Genomic DNA, 19,889 nt, shown 5'->3' with positions numbered 1-19,889 from the left:
TAAATACAAAATGGACAAGTCTTTATTGGACCCTCTCAACCATCACCCAGGCAGCAATGTCCATAGTTTATTAATAAAGGGGAATTATATATTGAGAGTAGAAAAAGATGGTTAAGAAGTAGTGGTTTTTATAATTGTGAAAGTAAAGGTGTGGTATACCTTGTTATTTGCCAGAAATGTCAGTCCTTTTATGTGGGCAAGACTGAGGAGGTATTTAAAGAGAAGGATACACGAGCACACATATGATATTAAGAGAGGGAAACACACCAATGCACTTTTCAAACATTCCATTAACTGTACTGGATTTAAATTTGTATTTTTTGTGTTGGATCAAATTACACCCGACATAAGAGGGGGCCTGTGGGAAGAAGTCTTAGAAAGTAAAGAACTTTGGTGGCAGGTGAACCTCGATGCAAGTACTAAACCTGGAATGAATGAATTTGTAACCATTTCCCCACTGTTCAAATTGAGAGCTAACAAAATTTAATGTAATTAACATTATGGACACTAGAGGGGGTACACATATTAGAAATATAGGTATAAAGGGCACTAGCTACTTAAACATTAAAACACTTAATAATGTTCGATTTCTATCCTATTGTTTCTTGAATTTTTATGTATTTTATAATTTTATAACAAGATTAGGTATGAATTTTATGGATAGACTTAAATATTTATGTATTTACATATTTTTTTAATTGGTTTTATATATTAAATAAATGAATCAAAAGGGTAACAGTAACTCAAAGCACTAGGGCACTTTAGGAGATAGGCATTAATATTAATGAGATGTGCAATGTGATTAGTTAATTTGATTTTTAAAGTGGTGGTTTTATTGGATCCAGGACAAATGTTTTATCTTGGGTAATTTATTTAAACTAATGGAAATTATTGTATTTTGTCTGATGAAGTCCTTGGCTTAGGACGAAAACGCGTGTGGTGTAAACTGGTGAATAAAAGCGTTTATCTGTTGTGTATTTCGTGCAGCACCTGGTTTTGGAATAAACTGTTGTGAAGTTTTAGTCCTTGATCCTTGGCATTCTTCTTCCTGTGGATTTACTGGTTTGTTTCGAAGTGCCGCTCGTACTGTTCTTTGGTTTGTGGTGAGGAGGTGGATCGTTGGACTTTTTCTCCTAAATTATAGTGATTGTGTCAGTATGAGTACTGATGGTCAAGAAGAAGCCGGTCAGACCAGGAGGCTGATTGGGCAGCTCACCGAGCTTATTGATTTACTTACGCCCCTTTGCGTGAATCTAGCCTCTGGTAGTAAGCGCACCGAGCTTATTGATTTACTTACGCCCCTTTGCGTGAATCTAGCCTCTGGTAGTAAGCGAACGTCTGAGGGAAGTGAAGGAGCGGAAGAGGTTGACAGACCTAAAGTGAAAAGAAAAAAGGGAGCTTATTGGTGACCGTTATGGAGCCGGCGACCTAGACGAAGGACTGATTTCAACCCTATGGAAACCCCTAGAATCCTGGAAGAAGGAACTAGTGACTCTGAGGCGAGAAGAGGCCTACAGAGGCCTCCAAAGCAGACACCCAAGCAACTGCCACCTCAAGACATAAAAGACATGCAACACATAGTTCTCAAAGTCAGTGTGCTAAACAGTCACAGCCCTTAAGGCCAAACACAATGCCAGACACACTTGTTATAGGTGACTCTATAGTCAGACACACTGACGTCCCACTCACCAGACTGAACAAGGAAAAGATCACAGTAAGCTGCCTGTCAGGCGCTAGAATCCGCCACATAACACAAGCACTCAGGTCACTCCACAGCAAGTACAAGTATGACTCAGTCATTGTCCATGCCGGTGTGAACGACCTGAGACGTACCTCCCTGGACTACATGAAAAGAGACATAGAGGAGCTCTCAGATTATGTAGCCCAGGCCGGTATGACCCTGACCCTGAGCAGTATCCTACCCTCACCAAGAATGATGCCACAATACAGAGACAAAATGATCAGCTTTAATAATTGGCTTAATTACTGGTGTCATTCTAAGGGGATCCAATGTCTGTCTGCCTGGGATGACATGCTTGACAAGCCACACTGCTTCGCAAGGGACGGCTTGCACCTGTCACCCTTGGGCTCCGGATATTGGCAAAGGCTCTTGCCACCCCCACAGTGCCTTTTTTCGGCAAGGCTCAAATGATAAACCTACCGCCCTAGAAAACAAAATGGAGAAAAACTAAGGGTAATACTGCTCAATGCCAGAAGTCTAAACCTCAAGATGCACACCCACGAAGCCCTCCTCAGTATGGAGAACATTGATGTCTGTGCTGTGACTGAAACCTGGTTCAAGGCTCCTGAGAGCACCCCAGCACTATCAGGTTATACCTCATATCATGCGTTCCGGCCCCAAAATCCGGACCGAACCACAAAAGGAGGGGGAGTATCCATATTCATAAAGGATACCCACACCTCCAGGTTAGTGGCAACGCACGAAGCATCGGAGACCATCCAGGTGCAATTAACCATAGGTAAAACTGCCCTACAGTTTGTAACATGCTACAGACCACCTTCTCAAACTCAGGAAACCCACACAGCCTTCCTGAAGACACTGGAGAGTATGAATGTCTCTCTAAACACCATCATATTGGGTGACTTCAACTACCCAAACATGACTGGGAACATTACTCAAGCCCCAACACCCTGCCCAAAGGTTCCTTGAGTTCATAAACTCAAATGCTATGGAACTAGTCACCATTCCCACAAGAGGAGAAAACATACTAGACCTGATCATCACAAACATGGGGACAAAATGCTCCACACCAGAAGTATATCCCTCATTGGTGAGATCAGACCATAAATTAATCTCACTGGAGATCCACATCCCGCCCCCACCCCCAGCAAAAAAGACCACAGTGAAGAACTTCTCAAAAGCAAACTTCACTTCTTAAGACTGGAGTGGTATCCTTCAAGGCCCCCCCGAGCCAGTGGAAACCACAACCCACACTGCTGAAACCCTTACAAATGCCTTCTACGAGCATCTCCAGGAATGTATGGATCAAGCAATCCCTAATAAAATCAAGACCCTTTCCACCAAAGGCAGGCGCCCGGTCTGGTGGACCCCAGCCATAAACAAACTCTACAACAAGAGGAGAAAGCTACTACATGACAGAGCAAAATCCCTAAAAGGGAAGGCATCTCTGATCAATACTAGCAAAAAACTACGATCACTCATAAAATCATCCAAGGCCAACTTTGAGAGAAAATCGCTAATGACACAAAAGACAATCATAAAGCCTTCTTTAGCTATGTTAGAAACCTGGGTGGAAACTCCCAGATATGCTCAGAATTAGTCCAAAATGATCACTGAACACACAGACATTGCCAACATACTGACAGACAGGTTCAGTGCAAATTCCCAAAAGGAGAAATATCTATCTCACCAGAGTCTAGCCTCCCAAACATCTCAGATGCCCAGGTGAGGGCTGCTCTCTCTAAAGCAAAAAACACAGCATCAATGGGACCGGACGGTGTCCCCGGCTGTGTGCTACACGAACTCAATGAGGAAATAAACCCACACATAAGGCTGCTGTTTAATCTTAGCCTTACTACAGGATACGTACCCAAAGAATGGTGTACGGCAACTGTGGTCCCACTCCACAAAGGCGGTGCTTCTACGGACCCTGGAAATTACCACCCCATAAGCTTGACGAGCCTTGTCTGCAAAGCTATGGAGAGGATCATAATGGAACTCATAAATAAAGACATTGGGGACCTACAGACACTGGATCCTACCCAATTTGGCTTTGTCAAGGGCAGATCCTGCCTCTTGAACTTGGTCGACTTTTTCAAACAGTCACTAAGGCCATTGATGAGGGTAAGGCAGTTCACACAGCCTACCTTGACCTAGCAAAGCGCTCGACAATACCCCACTCGGGCATCATAGAAAAGCTCATCAGCTTAGATGTAAACCCATATGTCACAAGATGGGTTGCAAACTGGCTCAAGGACAGAACACACAGGGTTAGAGTTGCTGGTGCCATGTCAGACTCTAAGCCGGTCACGAGCGGTGTCCCACAGGGCTCAGTCCTGGGCCCCTCTTGTTCGGCATTTATTTTTCTGAAGTGCAGGCAAACATAGGGGATTGTGGCTGACAAAATTTGCAGATGACTGCAAACTGGGCACCATAATTGACACTCCATCAGACACAGACATCCTCCAGAGAGGTCTCATAGAAATGGATAACTGGTGCCAGAGCCATGGCCTTAAGCTAAATGCCAAAAAATGTATAGTCATACCCTTTGGGAAAAACAAGGTAACCCCCAATTACCACACAGGTGGTAATCCATTAAACACGGAAGAAGTTATCAGGGACCTGGGGACCCAAGTTGACAGTAACCTCTCTTTTGACACTCACATTGCCAAAGTGGCTAGGAAGACCTTCTACATTGCCCACCTGATCATGAAGGGATTCACATCCAGATCAGGAGAGGTCATTGTACCCCTGTACACTTATCAGACCAATGATTGAGTACAACGCCCCATTCGGAATGTACCTTACCCAACATCTGCAGCAGTTGGAAAGACCCCAAAAGTTCCTCACCAAAAGGATAAAGGGGCTCAAACATATGTCATATGATGCCCGACTGAAGAAACTCCAGCTCTATTCAGTCGCATACCATCTGCTCAGAGGTGATCTGTGCCCGACATACAAGGCCATGTCCAACCCGGAATTAATGGACATGCTCCACCTCAAAAAATCCAAATCCACCAGAGCCACGAGAGCAAGAGACTTAAACCTCAACACGGATATAAATAGGACGTGCTGGAGGGACAGATTCATCACCCAGAGACTCCCTACACTATGGAACAAAATCCCAGTCCATGTGAGGCAGAGCCCCTCACTGACTCAGTTCAAGAGAAATCTTGACGAGTGGATGGGAGATCGTAGGTTTACCCCGGGAATCGTCTCTGTATCACTGCTGGACAGTGGCACAGCAAACTAATGGGTATAGTATTCTCATCCTAAGGGGTGGTGAAAGCCACACACACTCTGGCTAGGCTTATAAATGCCCTAGGGCAGATAGCCTAGTATGAACCTAAGCCTAGTATGAACCTATGAACCTATAAGAGACAATTTTCACGAAATGGGCGCAAAACCCAGTGCGACTTTTTCTGGGGTTTTACAGAAAGGTACTGTTACTAATAGCGAATACAACAAATCTATAGATGAATGGCTCAAGATGGACTTTTTATTCACCATACTAACAATAATTATAAACATGATAATGGCCATGTGGATGGCAATTCATAATTGGTTAAACTTGACAAATTGCACAATAATATGATGAAATATAAAACATACAGTGTTGAAAATGCCTATTTGAAAGAGTGTTTAAGAAGGGAAATAGTCCCTAAGGGTTTGAGGGTTTATAAATACCCCAACAATGTATTAATTGGCTCACATTTTCATGAATGTTTGGTGAAAGTGTTCAACAATTGTGGTTTGGAGATTATGAAACTAATTATAGAAGAAAATGAAAGTAAGCAACATGAGTTGGGGAGGGAGATTGATGAACTGGATAAATGTATCAAATCTGATTTAATTTTTGGTATTCAAGAAGAAAGAGACAAATATTTTAATATAAGGAGAGGCATTGATGGTAAATGTGAGAATATCATACAGCGTAAGATAGGGAAGTTAAATAGGGATATTAATGAGTATGAGAATAATACAAGTTACCCTAAACCTGTAAACCAAGGTTACAATTCAAATGGTTTTAAAAGGAAATGGAATAACCGTTACTATGGAAATAAAAGGGTGTATGGTAACAGGAAGGAAGATAAATGGGAAGATGAGTTATACGACATTGATTTTCCACCACTAGAGGGTATGGGACTCAACGATTCTGGTGCTCAACCATATAGGGGAAATTTTCAGAAGAGAGGGGGGAGAAGAGGAAGGGGGAGGTGGTCAATACCCCCTTACCTGAAACAAATATTTCTAACAATGTAATAATAGATGCTGACAATGTTAAACATACCTATTTGGATTTTAGTATTTATAATTTTAGTGATTTAATTTTAACTATTGAACATTTTTCCCTTCTTAATAAAGGGTTGAAATATATACCAATGATTAAAGGGGACTTTACACGAACTATACTAGATATAAAGTTGTTTGTAAGGAAAATTAATCTAGAAATATTAGCTTTAAGGGCTGGCCTGAAGAGAGAAAAGGGAAAGGAGACTGGTTTAACCAGAAAATCAATATATAACCCTCCTTTATTACCCCAGCTTAAAAATTTTGAAAATGTGTTGGTTGATGGGGTTAGGAAAAAGCATGACAAGGTCTGGTGTAACCATAACTTGAGTATGAAGAAAAAGTTGTATTAGATGAATTAAGCAACAATCACTTAGTTAGAATTATGAAACCTGACAAAGGAGGGGGAATAGTTATAATGGATAAAATAACATATGATGGTAAAATGAATTCCATCTTGAGGGACGACAAAACATATACGGAGGTCTCCCTAAACGAGATTAATGTAGCCTACAAACAAATTGATAACTTACTACAAGATTTTCTGGTTGAGGAAGTTATTGATAATAAAACATTAAAATATTTGGAAGTAAATAAACCTAGAATAGCAACAATTTTTGGAATACCAAAAATCCACAAAAATATGTGTGGACCCCCCCCCTTAGACCCATAGTGTCTGCAGAAGGCTCCAAAACTGTTCCTTTGGCCAAATTTGTAGGCTACAAAACTAAACATATATGGGTCAATAATGAAGTCATCCTTAAAGACTCCTGGGATTTTTTGAGTAAATTGAAGCCAGAAATGTACAAGGAAGATATACTTTTTATCACCATCGACATTATTGATTTATTTAGTTGTATCCCTCACCTAGAAGGGATGGATATGTTTGAAGAGAGTGTCTGTGGTGACAAAATACTTAGTCAAGTGGACAAAATAGCTAGTGTTGCATTCATGGACACAGTATTAAAGTATAACTTTATTACCTTTGAAGGAGAATATTATCAACAAAAATCCGGGGTCTCTATGGGGGCGGCATGTGCCCCTACATATGCCAATATTGTATTGTCAAAATGGGAAGAGAAGTTTATAACCAATTCTGGTTTTAATAAATATTGGCTATTATATCATAGGTTCTTGGATGACATTGTTATTTTTTGGGTAGGGGGACAAGCAAGATTTTTGAATTTTATTGAATATATAGCTCGAACTACAAGCTTTTTAAAATTTACGTATACTATAAGTACTGAAACACTCAAATATTTAGATGTTGAAATATATAAAAGGAATGGGAAGTTTGAGAGTAAAGTATTTAGGAAAGAAACTTATGTTAATTCCTTTATACACTACAATAGTGCTCACCCCTTACATAGTAAAAGAAATATTGTTAAGGGGCAGTTTGTAAGGGGTTCGAGAATGACTAGTTGTGATGTAGACTTCCAATATGAATGTAAGATATTAGAGAAAATGTTTTTGGAACGAGGATATCCCGAAATTTTTGTGCAAAATATTAGGGAAGAAGTAGAAAGAGGTAGGATGGATAGGTTCAAACCCATAATAGGTAAGGGAAGTAATGTTGAGAATAGTATTTTAAATCCTGGTAAGAAAAAGAATAACAGTAATCAGGAATTATATACAAGAAGTGTAGTGGTGGAATATAATGCTTCTAATCAAAAATTGAAGGATATTATGAGTAAAGAATGGAAAAAATTTTCTTCCTTCACGGATATGGACGAAATATCTAACATACAACCAAAAATAGTTTATAAAAATTCTCAGAATTTAAGGAACATATTGGAAAGGAACGTATGTACTAAATATAAAGGTGATAGGAACAAACTGGGAACATATAAGTGTGGTAGGTGCCAGCAATGTCCATACATTATTAATAAAGGGGAATTATATATTGAGAGTAGAAAAAGATGGTTAAGAAGTAGTGGTTTTTATAATTGTGAAAGTAAAGGTGTGGTATACCTTTGCCAGAAATGTCAGTCCTTTTATGTGGGCAAGACTGAGAGGTATTTAAAGAGAAGGATATACGAGCACACATATGATATTATGAGAGGGAAATACACCAATGCACTTTTCAAACATTCCATTACCTGTACTGGATTTAAATTTGTATTTTTTGTGTTGGATCAAATTAGACCTGACATAAGAGGGGGCCTGTGGGAAGAAATCTTAGAAAGTAAAGAACTTTGGTGGCAGGTGAACCTCTATGCAAGTACTAAACCTGGAATGAATGAATTTGTAACCATTTCCCCACTGCTCAAATTGAGAGCTAACAAAATTTAACTAAATTTAATGTAATTAACATTATGGACACTAGAGGGGGTACACATATTAGAAATATAGGTATAAAGGGCACTAGCTACTTAAACATTAAAACACTTAATAATGTTCGATTTCTATCCTATTGTTTCTTGAATTTTTATGTATTTTATAATTTTATAACAAGATTAGGTATGAATTTTATGGATAGATTTTTAAATATTTATGTATTTGCATATTTTTTAATTGGTTTTATATATTAAATAAATTAATCAAAAGGGTAACAGTAACTCAAAGCACTAGGGCACTTTAAGAGATAGGCATTAATATTAATGAGATGTGCAATGTGTTAGTTAATTTGATTTTTAAAGTGGTGGTTTTATTGGATCCAGGACAAATGTTTTATCTTGGGTAATTTATTTAAACTAATGGAAATTATTGCATTTTGTCTGATGAAGTCCTTGGCTTAGGACGAAAACGCGTGTGGTGTAAACTGGTGAATAAAAGCGTTTATCTGTTGTGTATTTCGTGCAGCATCTGGTTTTGGAATAAACTGTTGTGGAGTTTTAGTCCTTGATCCTTGGCATTCTTCTTTATGTGGATTTACTGGTTTGTTTCGAAGTGCCGCTCGTACTGTTCTTACATTTAAATATTAAACAGAATCAGTTGGGAGGACAGATATCACCTCAGGAGAATTTTGTACCCATGGCATATGCTCCAGCTCCATATCAAAGTATCTCTCTAAAATTCTTTAAACTAAATCTCAAGTGGATAATGATCAGAAAGTTCACCCCTGGTTGCTATTTTTGCTCGTACTGACAAAGGGTACAAAAAACAGGACCTGCAGCGGTTAGGTTCTTAATGGTCCACTGGACAGATTTGCCTAGTATAACCCAATAAACATAAAGCACAATGGACTGAGACACACACCCAATGCCATCCAGTTTTTTTTAAATTAACTCTGCCAATCCGATTTTGCAGGCAGTACTTTGTAAATTCTTACTTAAATCACAATGAGATGCATTTCTGCAGTGCAGATATGGAAATGCTCAAGCTTTTTTTTTCTACATTTTTAAACAATCATTTATTACAAATTAACTGTATATGCAGTCTAACACACTGATCACATGCATGCATTTCTACTCAGTTTAAAGTGTGCAACTGCTAAGTACCCGTTTTTATATGCAATAGTTATTACCTATATTAAGTGTGACAATACTTCATGATCCACTCAGTCTATACTGGTTGCTACTCCGTATCGAGTGTGTTATGACCTTGTATTCCATGTTGATTGTTACCTCCACTCAGTCTATACTGGTTGCTACTCCGTATCGAGTGTGTTATGACCTTGTATTCCATGTTGATTGTTACCTGGACAAGCACTTTTCTAATACTTTTATACTCTTGTATTTGCAAATTACTGCTGGTGTGTCAAGGTTTGGGTCATGCCTGAAAGGGGTCTTCAGGCCAGTATTCTTACCCAGATAAAGATTAAGTGAGTACATAAATAAATACAAAATGGATAAGTCTTTCTTGGACCCTCTCAACCATCACCCAGGCCACAATGGCAAGGAAAAATATAATACGTACTTGTGGACAATATACTGTATATTGTAGGCAGGCATCCAGCATGCTATTTTGGGGAAGTGGGAAAGAAACCATAGTACCTTAAGAAAGCCTACACAAATATTAACAGAACATGCAAACACCACAAATACAGTAACCATAAATGAGACTTCAATCAAGGACACTATAGCTCTGATGCAAAACTGAGGTATCATGCTTCAACATCAAGAGGACACATTTACACGTTTCTCAGAGCTACAACGCACAGTCTGTAAAGGACTGCACTGACATTTTTAAAACATAAAATAATAATGTCCCATAGTTAGGACAGAGTTTGCTCTGGCATTTCACCAGAGGGTGATAAGAAAAATAAAAGCAAATAAAACATTGCACAGTTGGACAAACAAAATTCATTATAAATCTATAAATTGAGTGCACCCATCACCATACTACCTGGGCTCCAGCAACATGTCAACTCACAGATGAAGTCTATAATGTGAAGTTGTAACCAAGGTCACTAATAATCAGCACAAGATGTCTCTGCCTTTATTCAGTCATTTACAGGAAAATTATGCACCCCCCCCTTAAGCGCTTTAGCTTTTGTTTTTAAATCCCGGTCATGCTTCTGTGAGAGAACTTGGGAATCAGACAGTTTTGCAAAAGTCCTGAATGTTTCCATGTGGGAGTACGGTTTGCAGTTAAAAAAAAAAAAATATATATATATATATATATTTTTTTTTTTTAACGTGAGGCCAACTTTTATTTAAGCATTCAGCTTCTGTCTGTGCCACTCTACAACAGGCTGAAAGATCCCACTCAGCTCACTGCTGTATTCTTAAACCCACTGTCTCTATTGCTATCTGCCTCTTATGTTAATTTGGCCATAAAACTCCTTCCTTCTCCTCCTTCACTGGTCATGGTTAATTACCAAAGTAGCATTTTGTAGTATCATTCCCTTTATAGATACTTAAGTTCCCCTCTCCTAACATTTGTTTTAGATCCTGACTACAAGATAGCCACCAAACCAAATGGTGTTGCTCTTGGCTGTTTACCTGTCCTTACTACAATGCATCTTTGGAACCTCCTCGCATTCCCATCTCATCTGCTTTTACTAGTGAGCACAAGATCCTGCCTTCTCAACTCGCAGTCTAGTGCCAAAATGGAAGGTCAGACTGACTTTCCCCTTCTGCAACCAGGCTAATAGCATTTGGTACCCTCAGGCAGTGTAGGAACTATCTGAAGCTTACAGGTAGTGGTCCCTTACTCAAAATACGAAATTCTGGTAATGAGAGAGATACAAATATTTAACAAATACGAAAGCCTACTGGAATATCAGAATTAAACGCTATCTTTAGCAGTAAGACTGTGGTGAAAGATTACTGACAATAAAATGTGGGACCCTGGCATGCATATGGACTCTAGACTTTGAGGTCACCCACTGGTTAAGGTTTATCTACTAGGATGGTTGTGTGGTCACAGGGATATGTGCTGCAAGTGACAACCAAGATGGCATCAATAAGAGAATGGCATTGTGCACCGAGTTAGCGTGAAAAATGCACCCCACAAAGTGAACTTACAGCAATGTCTGTAAATGCAGTAGATTCTTGCTAGTCAATGCCTCACTGTTCAAGCAGAATGTAAGATAGCTGCATGGCAGATGGTATTAAGACAACTGGTAGGAATGTGCCAGGGTAGGTCACTTACTAACTCCATGTATGAGTTCTTAGTGAACGAATACACCCACCTGTTGGATTACAATGGTCATAAATGGAAACAGATGTTAGGGACTGACATAAATAACAAGTGGCATGAATGTAGATCTGCACTGGTAAACTCTTACATATACTTGCCAGAATTATTAGGCTTCACCCACTTCAAAACTATTTACGTTATATTACACACACACACACACACACACACACGTGTGTGTGTGCGCGTCAAAGACTACAGGAATACTTGGTTAAGATGGGGGAGGGGAAAGCTGCATCTTGCTGGAGGTGGATGACTGAAAATGCATCTTATCTTCATATGGTCTGACCTTACCCACAAGTAGCCTAGAGATGGGGCAAGATTAGATTGTATCAGTTATGCTACTCTAATGACCCTGCCTTTAAAAGGAGACATTAAATTACGGTTACTTGGCATAAAAAAACAGCACCATGGGGATGGTGGATCAAGAGTGTTACTGCAACACTGCCGAGTGCATCATTGTGCACTGTCACTTGCATTTAGTTTAGCTTTTAGGAATCCCCCCCACCGTGGTCTATGCATATCCAGCTCATTACTTCACGAAGAAGGAAGTGGGGAACTGGTTACTACCTATTTTGATACGAGGGTGTAGAAAAACTACTGGTCTATTTTCCTGTAGTGTCTGAATGCTAATCTGTGGTAAGTGTATCACTTTGGTTCTCAATGTGTTCAAAACCTGGCTTTTAACTAGTTTTGTTTTTATGACATAATGTGTCATTGTGATATGACAGCAGGTAGTCTGGACAAAATTCATTGGTTACAGTGTTTTCCGTCAATATCCCGTAGGTACAAAGGTGGTTGTTGCTCATTATGTTATTGTATTGTTAAAGTTACGTTGTATGTTATATGTATGTAACAAAGTTGATAATTAAAATACCTACATAAATACCTAAAATATATGACATATGGGTAATAAATGGTACAAGTTCTCATGACTTCTCAGCCTTTTTGCCAAGATGAAGTCTATAATGTGAAGTTGTAACCAAGGTCACTGATAATCAGCACAAGATGTCTCTGCCTTTATTCAGTCATTTACAGGAAAATGATACACCCCCCCTTAAGCGCTTTAGCTTTTGTTTTTAAATCCCGGTCATGCTTCTGTGAGAGAACTTGGGAATCAGACTGAGTTTTGCAAAAGTCCTGAATGCTTCCATGTGGGAGTATGGTTTGCAGTAAAAAAAAAAATAAAAAAAGAAAAACCATTGTTAAAGCTCCTTAGATTTATGGAAACAGGTGTTAGTGAAATCCAGTATATAGCCTTCAGGCAGACAATAAAGTCACTGGAAGTTAAAGGCAGACAGTCACCAGAAGTTAAATTCTCAAATCAAGTACAGACTAATCAGCAAACAGAAACATGGTTTAGCGATTGAGGATTCTCTTTTCACTAGGCTGGGCAAGGACATGGTAATAGTAAACCATCTTTCAGGTGCCAGGATACCCGATATCTCAGGAGAACCCTTAAGACCCTTTCAACTAACAAATATGGACTATGAAATGGGGGTAGCCCACGTGGATATGCAGAGAGAGGTCAAAGTCTCCATGCATTTCACAAATGTAGGACAGGACTCCTGTCCAGTGTACTCTTCCACCAACAATTTCAGGGAGACCCAGTACATGTCTACAGGGCTTTGGCATACTGGCTTTATTAAGCACAATACAGCTAAAGGAAATCCCAGCATAGCTAACATATCAAAACCAAAACAGGAACTCATTAAGGTGACTCTGCCCAATACCAGAAGTCTCAACAACAAACTAAGTGACACTGAGGCTCTTCTGCACATGGAATATATCCATATTTGTGTAATTACTGAAAGCATTCCCCCATACCTGGTGTTTACTTGGTACTATAACTTCTGACCTGATGGCGACTCTGGTGATGCAACTCCAAATCACACTAAACAGGTCCAATCAATATAAAGTGTGTTGCATGACACCCTCTATATCCCCTGAAAAATCATGAAAGATTATTGATAAACTCCCTATATACAAGAACTGTAGGATATGCCCTAAAGTTCTTAGAGTCTATAGACAAAAACTACCTGGGTCAGATTAGTGGGTTTATTAACAGAGAACATAATATTATTGACCTGATCCTCACAAATGTAACTTGTGTGTACTATTCTCTTGGTATTTCTTTCTTCTGTAAAAAGTCAGTCTATAAACTAGTTACCTTCACCTATACATTTCAGAATTCAAGGATTACAAACATACTGCTCCCATTCAATGCTATGCTAAAGTTTCAAAATTCACTTGCACCATCACACCAGACATTGCAGCAAGCAGTTTAACAAAAGACTTCTAGTTCTGTAAATTTTATCTAAGTGGGCATAGAAGTCTCAATTAGAGCCAAATATAATGTGAAATTTAAAAACAAAATCATGGTGATCCAGCAAAATAAATTAACTCTACAACAAAATAAAAAAAGGCTCAGAAGACCGAAATATCAAGGATAATATCAGAAAATTAAATAAAACCCACAAAAATACTATCAAGTCTACTAAAGCACCCCATGAATGTAAGTTAGCATCCAAGGCCAAGGACAATTACAAATACTTCTTTAGCCACATTAGGAAACTATAAACACCAGCCAACAGTGCTCTGAACTTCTTCGCAAACAAATACAGTGAGGAACTGTATCCCACAGACGACTAGTCAAAACCTACATATCCCTGAATCTTGCAGGGCTCCACTGTCACTAAAGAACATGTACTGAAGGTGCTGCCCATGTCTAAAAATACTCAGTCAATGGGACATAATAAAATATACATGACTGTTTAATAAATGGTTTTAAACAAGCCCTCTGAGTTTAGCCACTGGTTTTGCCCGTGGTTTGGTGCACAGCAATAAGGACACTACTCTATAAGGGTGGCTCCACCACTGACCCTAAGGATTACAGGGCCATCAGCCTGAACAAGTCTCAACTGCAAAGCTATGAGACACATTATAACTGACCTGCTAAACTACTATTTTAAAAATAACATCAGGCTAGCTGCCCCACAGCAGTTTAGCTTTAAGGGTAGATCCTGTCTAATGACTCTGGTTAACTTCTTCAAAAAGGTACTCTATGCTGCTGACAGCGGCAATGCTGTTCACACAGATACCTTGACCTGGAAAAGGCATTTGAACACCATCACCCCATGCTGGTATACCTAGAAGGCTTAATGTATTACAAGCAAATCCCCTTCTAGGAAGATGGATAGCAAACTAGCTAAAAGACAGAACTCATGCAGTGTGGGGAGCAGACGCCTTATCAGAGAGTACAAAAGGGACCAGTGGTGTCTCGCAGAGCTCGGTATTGGGACCTCTTGTTTGGCATTTACTTTTCTGTTCTCCAGACCAAGAACCAAGACCTCTAGATAGCCATGTTTGCAGATGACTATACTGCGAGTCATTGTCAGGTCCCCAATTGACACAAAAGCCCCCCAGCATGAACTTACACTTGCAAATATCTGGAGTACTAAACTTGGGATCAAATTAAATGTTAAAACGGTTATTTAACAGTGTAGTACCTCGCAGGATGCGCAGTAACAAACCCTGCCCCTAAACGCCCACAGCTTACCAAGCTACGTTAATAGTAATTAGCTGTCATGTGTAGCTTACACCAGATTAATAAAACAAAGCAGTAAAAAGCATTTTATTGGCATTGGAATGTATAAAACCCTTTGACTGCGATCAGTTATCGGTTATTCAGGTTTTACATGGTTATTCAAGTATTATGTGAAATTGACTGATCGCAATCAAAGGCTTTTTACTACTTTCTTTTTGTGTTTTATACATTTTGATGCCAATAGGGTTGCCACCTTTTCAAATGCCCAAAGTGGGACATTTTTGGTACAAATGTCAGATTTTGCAGAGCAAAACATACCTATGGCCAGTACAAAGGACAGAACTTCACTGTTTTGCCTAAATAAAAACTTATTCTTGTAGCATTTTAGTTGCTTATTGTATTTTTTATAACATTTAGGCGTTTCAAATACAGAATCTACCTATGAACCTATATGCATGGATGGGAAATCGCAAATTCACCCCTGGGATCTCTTCTGTGTCCCTGCTTGACAGAGGCACAGTAAACTAATCTTAAAGGGCTACCTTCTGTGACCTACTACACAGAGGCACAGTAGGCTAATCTAATAGGGAGGCGAAAGCCAAATAAATGCCCTAGGGCAGATAGCCAAGTATCTACCTATGAACCTATAGAATAACTGTTTTATGCATCTATTACATAATCTACCTATGAACCTATAGAATAACTGTTTTATGCGTCTATTACATAAAATATAGGAAATATTTTTCTCCTAAAATATCAAGACAATTGCCATTTTTTTCAATTTTTTTCCAGGACACAACTGCCCAAAGAGGGAATGTCCCTCGCAAAGTGGGACAGGTGGTAACCCTAGATGCCAATAAAAAGCATTCTCATGCCTTTTGCAAAAAATGAAATTGTTTCTAATGTGGAATGTGCTACAGTAATGCCACAGTAAGTTACTTTAACATTGGGAAGACCAAAAAGCATTACTTCTGTAAATGTAGAGTATTTGCACTTTTAAATATTTTCTCGGACTGCAGATGTCCATATAAGGACTGTACTATAAGAGTAGCAAATAAATAAGTAAATCTTAGCCTGTCCTGGGTGATCGCATAGCTAGAATAAATATAGTTTTACGGCACAATAAAGAAAACATATTGATTAATGCAGATGTTTAAAAAAAAAACTTGAAAATATATTTGTGTTGCCATAAAAAAAGTGTAGTTTTATCTGTAAGTGGAATCAAAAGAGATACCATGTAGTAACTCGTGTATTTCAAGGTAATAAAGTGCAATATGGTGTGTGTGGCTTTCTCTCTTGTTTGTCACCGCGATGAAGGATGCAAAGCATACCTCTCGAGCTCTTAGTACAAGAAATCTGTAGTCTGGACAAAACCTAAAATAATGGCGACAAAATCTTACTCATAAAAATTTAGAAAGTTGCTAGAATAACAGGATTTGTGTTAACATGCCTTTTCTGAAGGAAACCGTCTGAAACTCAAATGTATGTCATTATTTAATGACGTTAATCTTCAGTGCTTTACCAGGAAATCACAAAATATACGGGAAACAGACCATATGATTAGCGGTTATTGTTATTCACAGAGTGTAACATTTGGCAGGTTACTTATTCAGGCATAACGGGAACACTCAGTGTCACTCAAATGTGCGCTGAACTGCCAATCGATATGGACACACCCTAACCTGCGCAGTACCACCCATGAGGTACTACACTGTTAGATAACCAAAACAACTCCTCCCCAGCAGACAACACCAAAGTCCAAAATGAGAATGTTGTTAAAGCTCTAGAACTTGGGTTAATAACTCTGTCTTTCTTTGATCATTATGTAACAGCAGCAGCCAGAAAGTACTTCTACTAAGCAAAGCTAATTATTGAAGGAATACGACCTAGATGTAAAAAAGGTCATTTTCCCCTTAAATTCAGTATTGCTTAGGCCAATCATTAAATACAAAACAAGAAGGATGCCTCTCAAACATCCCCAATTCTTTCTGAGAAATTAGCCCTAGGGTTTGTAAAACATAAAACTGCAAAACAAAACAAAATGAATGCTAGGCACTACAGTGACAGACTCTTCTACGGATAATGAAGCTTTTTTTTTTTTTTCAGACTCAACCAAAGAGCTTTATCTGATCAAGTGACTTTCTGAGAGTCACACAGTATACATACAAAGTATGAGAGAATCAAACCATGCACCTCAGCAAGCAGCTCATTAACAAAGCTATACTCCTGTGTCCACAATGCAAAGACTGACCATCATCTAACTAAGTTGATCATGCGACTGCATGCACTGCAAGCAGACACATCTCCGTGTTACCAGCTGGGACAGGTTCTATGCATACCCCTTTCATGTCCAATACTTCACAGAATGGCAGCCATTTATGCTTCAGACTTCATGTCCTTCACAAAATGCATACTAATGTAAAAACTATCTTTCTAGCAACGTTTCAAGTTTATAACAGCAATATTTAATATCTATCTCTGACTTTTAACCTATGTCCATGTTTTTGGCTTTATCCAGAATTCTAATAAGACTTTGAGAGGTATGGCTTTGTCTTTTACTACAGCTGTCTGCAAGGAGAGGCTCTGGCTCACATACCCACAAATGGAAAAATGACCATCAGAAAGTATAGTGTTCCACTGGAGATCGGCTTCACAAAGCATTAACTCCCAAAATTCCAGTAAGATAAAGCATGCTTGTGAACACATCTTTAAACTGTTCCTGATTTTCCTGATTAGGTTTTCCATATCCATCATAAAATCACTACGGATTAGTCAGTCAGCAAAGCCGGACATACCAGTTTCAGACTTCTGTCCCACCTTAAGTTACAACACACAGACATGCATACAAGCACACACACTAAATGTATTGTATTTTTGCACCATGAGCATTAATGCAGGAGAATCAACAAGCTACAGTGCTCAATCTGAGCTCAACAGTCAATTACAGAAGTAAAAATAAAGCAAGATAAAAACCCAAGGTCAGAAACACCTTTTTAAACGCGCTCATCTCATTCGTCTAGTCTTAGAAAATTACGAAAAAAAATATATGATTTGACTGGCACCTATTTCTAGTAAGAAGTCTGGAACTCTGCCATTTTAATATTCAATTATCTGCTACAGCACGAATATTACAATATACAAATCAAAATTTGAGAGCAGTGACCGTTCAAACCCACGACTAGAACCCAGATTTGCAAGGAGTACTACATACCTCTCAAATGTCCAGATTTAGGCAGGAAGCCTGGATTTTTGGTCTACTCCCGTTAAAATTTGTGTTTTTGTTTCTGTCAAACTACAGAGGATTGACGTCACTAAATAATAACATACATCTAAATTTCAGATTTCATATCCTTCAGACTAATGCGAGTGGGCACAAAAGCCTGTTAACCTAGCAACATTCTCAATTTATAAGAGCAATATTTAAAATGAGTAAGGCTTTGTGCAGATTTTTTGTGGTGGGAAGTTGAGAGGCATGAGTAACAGGCAACACTACACTGAAGCCTTAAAAAAGACAATCCGACTATTTACATAACATTTTTCAGGGCTTCGCAACTTTGGGTGATGATGATGGGGTACAAGTTGGAGGAAAAACAGCTGCAGTCCATGCCTCTCAACTGTCCAGATTTTCGCCTCTTATTTTTTGGTCTGCTCCTCATAAATGTTGTGATTTTCTGGGTTGAAGTAACTAAATAAATACATTTCAGTATCACACTTGTTTTTGTACTTCATATATTTCGGAAATGTATGCCAACACAAATTATATTATTCTAACAACTTTCTAAGTATACAACAGCAACATTTAAAATCTGTCCCCATGTTTGCACCGCTCCTCCTCATATTATTTCAGGTTTTTGCCCAGATTTCTGGCGCTTAGACGATGAGAGTTATGAGCTGACATGACAAGAACGACACCCCCACCCCGCTTTATTTTCGCGCGTGCACGGAAGATGTAGGTGGGTGTGGACCACGAGATTTACCTACAACCTTCTTTGTCGGTACCCAGTTTAAAAGGCTAGCATTTCTACGATGCATGCAAAACAATACATAATTTCACCCACCTTCCACGTGCCAAGCCCCAAAATAGGCATCTTGGCTCCGGTGTTGAGTATTACGTAAGTAGCCATATCGCCAACCGAGTACAACAGCCGACAGACAAGCACAAGACTTTATCGACCTAAACTCACTTGACATAGGACGCGGAGACGGGCAGTGGGTATGCTCCAACCCCATTGGTCTGCTCTCTTGTCAATAACTGCAAGTGCAGTGGCCGTCGTCATTTACAGTATAGGCGGCAGCGCCAAGTTCAAGTACTGGGCAGCCAACCCGAGAAAGACCTAGAATAGGGACAGATAATTCCGAGAAAGACCCACCCCCTAGAGATACTTTTAAAATACTGTGGTCACAAGACGTATCGCCCAACTTTTTCGCCTAGGGTTGGGCAGAGCTTCAATGATTGGCAGGAGCTGATGTCAAACTACTAAAAGGGCCTTGTGTTCAGAAGCTGTTAAAACTGCATAATTCCTCTCACACCGAGTAGAGTTTGCATTAAATTAAATCCATCGTTTCTTTTAACAATAGAACTGTGTGCACTACTGGAAACAGCCCCACGGGCATGCTCTGTTAGAACAAAGGAAGGAGGTTAAAGGAAAAAGAAGATGTTAAGTTGTCAACCTCGCCTTCATTCTTGCTGGATGCTCCGACTCAGCCTATACTAAAGCTCGAGAGCTAATTTTACCAGCTCGAGGCAACCCTATATCCCATGATGCT

The 19,889-nt window shown here is 39.2% G+C and overlaps 1 protein-coding gene across 1 annotated transcript in view; it reads right to left on the bottom strand.

Annotated features, from left to right (window-relative positions):
• LOC122815718 (aldo-keto reductase family 1 member B1-like) overlaps positions 1–19,443 on the bottom strand; it is a 547,809-nt gene extending 528,366 nt beyond the window's left edge. Inside the window, exon 1 of the mRNA XM_044088466.1 lies at positions 19,181–19,443. Coding sequence (XP_043944401.1) covers positions 19,181–19,246 — 66 coding nt within the window. The 5' untranslated portion in view covers positions 19,247–19,443. The remainder of the gene's footprint in view (positions 1–19,180) is intronic.
• Between the last annotated feature and the right edge of the window lie 446 nt (positions 19,444–19,889).

This window comes from Protopterus annectens, chromosome 11.part0, assembly GCF_019279795.1.
Source record: "Protopterus annectens isolate FY-2018-M chromosome 11.part0, PAN1.0, whole genome shotgun sequence".
NCBI classification, from domain to species: Eukaryota; Metazoa; Chordata; order Ceratodontiformes; family Protopteridae; genus Protopterus; species Protopterus annectens.
This window is presented reverse-complemented; position numbering and strand designations above follow the sequence as displayed.